The sequence below is a fragment of the Fragaria vesca genome, linkage group LG4 (genome assembly GCF_000184155.1).
Source record: "Fragaria vesca subsp. vesca linkage group LG4, FraVesHawaii_1.0, whole genome shotgun sequence".
Classification (NCBI taxonomy): Eukaryota; Viridiplantae; Streptophyta; class Magnoliopsida; order Rosales; family Rosaceae; genus Fragaria; species Fragaria vesca.
Genome location: NC_020494.1, coordinates 3540798 through 3547118, shown reverse-complemented (window position 1 = coordinate 3547118; position 6321 = coordinate 3540798). Strand labels below are relative to the sequence as shown.

Genomic DNA, 6321 nt, shown 5'->3' with positions numbered 1-6321 from the left:
TGAAAATGACCAAACCACCAAATTGAAATCCAGAAAAAATGACCAAACCACCATAAATAGGAATACATTATTCATGGACATGGATCAAAGAAAACAATATACGAGTTAAATTTTGGAATCAACCTAGCATATCCCTTGACCTAATCACCATTATGAAACCCTAAAACAAACAAAAAATCGTTCGATTAGAGCAATCAGAATTGAATTTAGTAATAAAATTAAATTCGATCGAACCTATGTCTGTTTCAGAATCCCCAATTCGAACGAGCCCCAGCAAACCTAATTCGAAATTGAAAAGAAATTTTCGAAACCCCCAAATTGAATTTCAGATGAACCTCAAAACCCAAAACGACTCCAGTAAGAACCCTAAATAGAATAATAGTGAATCGAAGGGCTTACCAACAGTCGTGAAACATTAGGGTTGGCTGGTTTGGAAAGACCGATGCCCACAAACGCGTCAGAGGGAGAGATATGTTGTGTCTGCCGAAGAGAGATCGGAGATGGAGATGGAGAGAGACGGGATTTGGGCAAGAATGAAGGTGTGAGGATATATGAGTGGAGAGAATGAGCAAGAGAGTTATTGTGAGAGTGATATGAATCGGGGAGATATAATGAGAGTTGGGATGTGAGAGTTGGTTTAAGTGCCAAAAAAATGATCTTACAGTCATGCCAAAAAAAAAAAAATTACTGGTTTTTCAGACGACAGTCATCTGCCATCTCAACAACAGGCGAATTCTAATCGTTGCGCGTTTGCTATATTCAGACGACAGATATTTAAATGTCTGTCGTTAAAATTTATCAGACGACAGTAAAAACGACTTCTGTCGTCTGATCCCTGTCGTATGATTGTAAAATTGACGTAGTGCTTCTTATGGGCTTGGGATGATTTGGCACACCAAAAGTTAATGAAATCCAATGAAATTAAACATACACAAAAAAGGATATATGAGGATTACAGAGGTACTTTCATATTTCAAAACAAAAACATGAGCTGAGAGATGTCATGCTTCAAAGTAGGCAAGAAAATAAGTTTTTCTGCTAATTTTCTAGAAATTTCAACAACAAGAAAAGTAGATTATACAAACTCTAATTTGACTTTTGGAGTAACAAAACAAGTTCTAAAGCTTTAGAACGAAAACGAGATGATTTCTAAAACACTAAAATATTTTAACCATTGCAAACGAGGAATCAAAACATCTAATTAGAATTTGATTTGAACAACCAAACTCAAGAACAATTTTCTTGAGCAGCAACTAAAACGATTCTAACCAAAACAAAACATCTAATTCAAATTTGGTCTCCTATCTAGCTGTATCTCTCTGACAGCTCCTACATGCTTGCTTTGACGCTCCAGCTTGTAAAACAAAACCAATTTTGAAATGCAATTCTAGTTTTTTTTTTAAACAAAATTAAAATATTAAAAACTTAATAAAACAAAATTTAATAAGTAAACCAAACTAACTACTTTATGATATTACAAATAAGGTTCGTGGACTTTATCTTGGGCCTGGGAATGAGTGGGCTGGCCTTTTAGGACTAGGTTTTATTTATTTTTCTTTTAAATTTGTCTGTTACAGTATTTTGTCTTGCACTGGTTGTAGGCTTATTTTAAATAAGTAAGCATTTGAATTGTCGAATGATTAGGGCTAATATATGTATCGTTGTGGTTTGTTCCACAAACTTTTTATCTACCCTTAGTTTGTAGAGGGAAAATATGTAATGGCCTTTTTGGCTTGAGTATCAATATACCAATTGACATATTTAATAAAAAAAAATGTAAATTAAAATACATGACAAACATTTTTGTGAGATCTGATTGGTTGCTACCATAATTTGCTTGTCCTTCATTATTATTTGTATGTGTCTCTTAGTTTGTTATATTATATGAGATTTACATTTGAGCTAAGTGGCTAATGTCACAAGGAAAAACATCAGTAGGTAATGTAGAATTATATGCTCTTGCTCCTATAAACACATTTGAAATCTCAGTAGGATGGATAGCATCCCAAAATGCATATTGAGTTCTGTTCTGACAGGGGGTCTTGAACGCGGTACATAGCCCTGTCGTGCTATTCCTTTCAACTTCACAGCATGGCGCAGTGTAGTTTATAGAACCTGAAATTCAAGATACATCATTTTATTTAACCACAACTTACACTTTTCATGAATGTATATAAAAATTTTAGATTATCTGTAAAATTAACATATTGCAACCTAGCACCTCTTTAACCCATCAAAATTAAAATTAAAAAAAAATAGTGAAATTTGTATAGCTAAAGATCAAAACGGAACACATCTCTGAATATACCCGAAAGCAACAAAGTAAAGAATGTAGAAAGGAGATTAATTACCGGGAGGAGATGAAAGAGCACCGGATAGGCCAATTCCATAATAATCTATGTAAATAAACTTAGCATTTGTTAGATTTGTGTTAAGATCAGTAACAAGCGATTTAAGCCTTGCATTGAAAAGTTGGACAGCATTGTTGATGTTATCAACACACAGAGTGCCGTTTGAGCCACACATTGCTACTTCGAATGGTGTTGAGCCTATCATACCTACTCCAAAAATGACGATCTTCCTTGCCCCAGAATTGTACAGAGTCTATCATTATTGGAGAAAGTTTTGTAAGATTTACAGTAGAAGAAGAATGATAATGAAATTATAGTTTGATACTAACCCTTAATTGTTGTGAGTACTCTTGAACAAGAACATCTGCATATTGCTCTGGAGTATATAATCGGCTAGTTTGGTAAAGCTTTGGCATGAAATAGTTATTAATGTAATCATTGCTACCCATCCCAACTGAATATATGCACTTGCTTAGATAATCAGCAACGAGTGAACCGTTATTTCCCCTTAGGGCAACAAGCCTTTTGACTATGATTTGGTGATTTATTAATTGCTTATTCAAGGATATTCTCATTCCCTGAAAGTACAACAAAAAGATCAAGTTTCATATTTCAATGAGTTGTTCTTATGCACACTTCTAATATTTTCTTTTTTAGGAAATGAACTCATATCAAATTAGTTATTACATACTAGATACCTGATTACGTCCAGATTCATCACGAATACCTGCTGCACCAGATGCATAATTTACACCTTTTGTTATATCATCTTTTGTTGCAGTTGCGAAAGGAGAAATGTAATCATCAAAACCTAATAGTTTAGCTGTAATGAGAATGTATCAGCATGATGACACAATATGTATTAGCATGATGACACAATTAGAGACATTCTTAGTCGCTAGCTAGCTAAACTGTATAAGCTAATTTGTGCTTGAAATTAAATACTCTTTTCAAATTTAAATTTAGATGTTCCTTCAAGCTCAAAAATTAATTCATACACAGAGCTAAAGTAATAAACTAGTATAATTAAAGGTTATAATTTCTACAAAGATACTAACCGATAATATCGACTAAATTACGTCCGTTGCAAAATCTTCCAGTTGGACCTAGTGAAAAATCAATGCCATATGGATGATAATTGACTTTGGCCAGTGTCAAAAGCCGATTGTTATTTCCACTATCAGATAGTGAGTCTCCAAATATGAAGTAACAAGGAGCTTGTGGTGCCCCATCAACTAAGTAATGCATATTCGATGACACCGAAAACAACAAAACATAAAAGTAAACCCACAATGTCTTTGTAGCTACTTTACGAAGGATGACGGCCATTGGAGATTCCAAATTGAACAACAATAAAGTATAAGTAATACAAATATTGTATAAGACTGGGTTATATATAGAGCATATTGGTATGACGTTTATTCATACATATCTCACAACATTTAATGTGTTAGGTCAAAAATAAATAGTCTAAGCTAGCTCACCAAGTGTATGGCCAAATTTATTTTGACTTCTCGTAATTCATATATGTGCATTGATCTTCAATTTGACACAGCTAATTAATAGATCAGGGTCTGATGACAATTTGTGAAATCAACTCAATTCACTCTCTTTTGAGATATGACATCATGTCATATTTCGACCAGATTCATAATCTCAATTTATTCCATTGTGTTAGTTTTGCATGAGTTAAAATAATAAGGGATGTGAAAAAATAAAATTGAACACAAAAAATAATAAGAAGAAGATATTCTGGAACAATAAGAAATTTTACAAACCCCATTTGAGAATAGTGGTGAAGAAGGGGGCAACAAGGTAAAACAAATTGTCGTGAAAGAAGACTCACTGTAGCGATGGAGCAATCATGATTGCCAAACTTTTTCTTCTCTTGTTAATATATATATATATATATATATTTTTTTTATTATTCTTTACCGACAGGGGGTATTGTTCATAATGAACAATGACTTATTGTTCACAAACGACACTGTGGTGACACTTTTACCCTTGAATATGAGATGTGTTAGGTAGCTGTGGCTGTCAAACCCCATTTGAGAATAGTGGCGAGCGAGGGAGCAACAAGGTAAAACAAATTGACGTGAAAGAAGACTCACTGTAGCGAGGTGAGCAATAATGATTGCCAAACTTTTTTCTCCCTAGCTATGTTAATATGTATATTTTTCTGTTATTATTTGTCAACGGGGTACTGTTCATAATGAACAATGACTTTACTTAGTTCACAAAAGGAAGTGTGGTGATACTTTTGCCTTTGAATTCTCTACATTTCTACATGACATCCATGACAAGTGTTAGATAGATGTGGCTATTTGTGGTCGTCATTGTAAGTGTTTACTCCGCTTAGCAGCCACAACAAAGACGAATAAAGTGATGGAACTCGGAAAGAGTTTTATACTTCTTCGCAAAATATCTCCAAAGTAAAAAATAAAATATAAAAGAAATGTAAACACTATCACCATATATAAAGAGGCATAAATATGCCCAGTACTATTTGATCTAGCGGCATAGTCTTTCCTTACTAAGTGAGTGGTTGTGAGTTCGACTCACAAAATTGTAATATTTGAGTTGTTTACCTGATAAAAAAAATGTATAAATATCATTATTCTTTAAAAGTTGATTTTAAAAGGAAAAAAACTAATTAGATAATTTACCGTTAGCCATTTGAGTAACATCATTCATCGTTTTATTGAAGGTCAATAAAAACTTTCACTATAGATGAAAATCTTAGCTCTCTCCCTTAGCCGTTTAGGTCTCTTCCTCACCTATTAGTGTCACTCGTCTGGTGGTGGCCCAACGCCAATGTTGACCATGGTCATTATTGTTGTGAAGCTAGTGCGTAAGAGTGGTGGTTTGGAGGATTTGTTTTCGAGCAAAGGGATAGTTTTTTGTTTGGGCGAATTAGTGGTGGTGTTGCTTTGAAGTCTGGTCTTAGTGCAGCATGAAGGCAGTGTGGTCGTGATTGGTTTCATAGGATGGAGCTAGGTGACGTGAGATGGTTCACCATACAACATTGTTGTGCATGGACGTAAGGTGGTTCACAAAATGTTGACAGTGTGCCTTGACATTGCAGAGGAGGAGGATCAGGGCGCAGTTTCAAGAGGATTGGTGTAGCAAGCTCTCTGGACTTGGTCTCAAGGTACGTCTGACTCTGATAGTATTCACGTTTTAATGACGAAGGTTGTGGTCATGTGGTTCAATGGTATTGCACAACGAGATAGGGCTCCTAATTAGTTTTTGCTAGTTGTTTTTTTTTTAATAAACCCTTAGTTTCTTGAAGGTTGTTTTGATGGGCTTTGGCTGATTTAGAAATTTTTTTTGAGTAAATCTCGGTCATTTTTACCTCGATCAAAGTTTTCGTGTCTATGCTAGTTGAAGCTAGCTCCTCTAGGAAAATTTCACAATGTGTTAATGCCTGACATGCATCAACTTTGTCCTAAAGTTGTAAAATGAGTGAGCAAAGTAGTAATATTAGTCTTTAAAGTTGTAAATATTATTAGTCACCATAAGAGTTTGTAAAGTAGTAATATTGGTCCTTAAAGTTGTAATATGAGTCCTTAAAGTGATAAAAAAAAAAGTTGAGGCTACTTTGACAATTTAATTACCACTTTAAGGACACATTTTACCACTTGAGGAATAAAGTTTAGAAAAGTTTAACCATTCCTGATCACTTGGGTAGCTACTGACCAAAGGTTATTTGGTCAGCCACCGTCCGATTTGCTCAATCTTTATTCAAAGGCTGAGTTGTTTTAGTTGATTTGGATTAAAATTTAGGGAAAATGTCTTAATGCCTAAATATTTGAAAACTAAAGCCCATTCCAATTAAAGTCTTATCCTTGTGCCCATTCCAATGATTTTTGAGTAAAAGACAATATTACCCTGTGTAACTAAACCACACAAATATTATCTCTTTCTCCTTCTCTTTTTCCCGATCTGGTTTTCCTCTCTCTCTCTC

The 6321-nt window shown here is 34.3% G+C and overlaps 1 protein-coding gene across 1 annotated transcript; it reads right to left on the bottom strand.

The window, feature by feature from the left end:
- Positions 1-1891: 1891 nt before the first annotated feature.
- Positions 1892-3680, bottom strand: LOC101297140 (GDSL esterase/lipase At1g29660-like). Its single transcript, XM_004297841.1, has 5 exons — positions 3410-3680; positions 3050-3174; positions 2681-2929; positions 2352-2604; positions 1892-2115 (listed from the first exon to the last, which is right to left on the bottom strand). Exons 1-5 carry the CDS (start codon positions 3678-3680, stop codon positions 1892-1894), a joined length of 1122 nt encoding a protein of 373 aa, XP_004297889.1.
- Between the last annotated feature and the right edge of the window lie 2641 nt (positions 3681-6321).

Excerpts from the sequence above, each read along its gene's own strand:
- LOC101297140 (XM_004297841.1), bottom strand. The coding sequence starts at position 3,680 with ATGGCCGTCATCCTTCGTAAAGTAGCTACAAAGACATTGTGGGTTTAC. Across the intron at positions 2,930-3,049 it reads ATGAATCTGGACGTAATCAG|GGAATGAGAATATCCTTGAA; the intron begins GTATCTAGTATG and ends TTGTACTTTCAG. Across the intron at positions 2,116-2,351 it reads TGCTCTTTCATCTCCTCCCG|GTTCTATAAACTACACTGCG; the intron begins GTAATTAATCTC and ends CTTGAATTTCAG.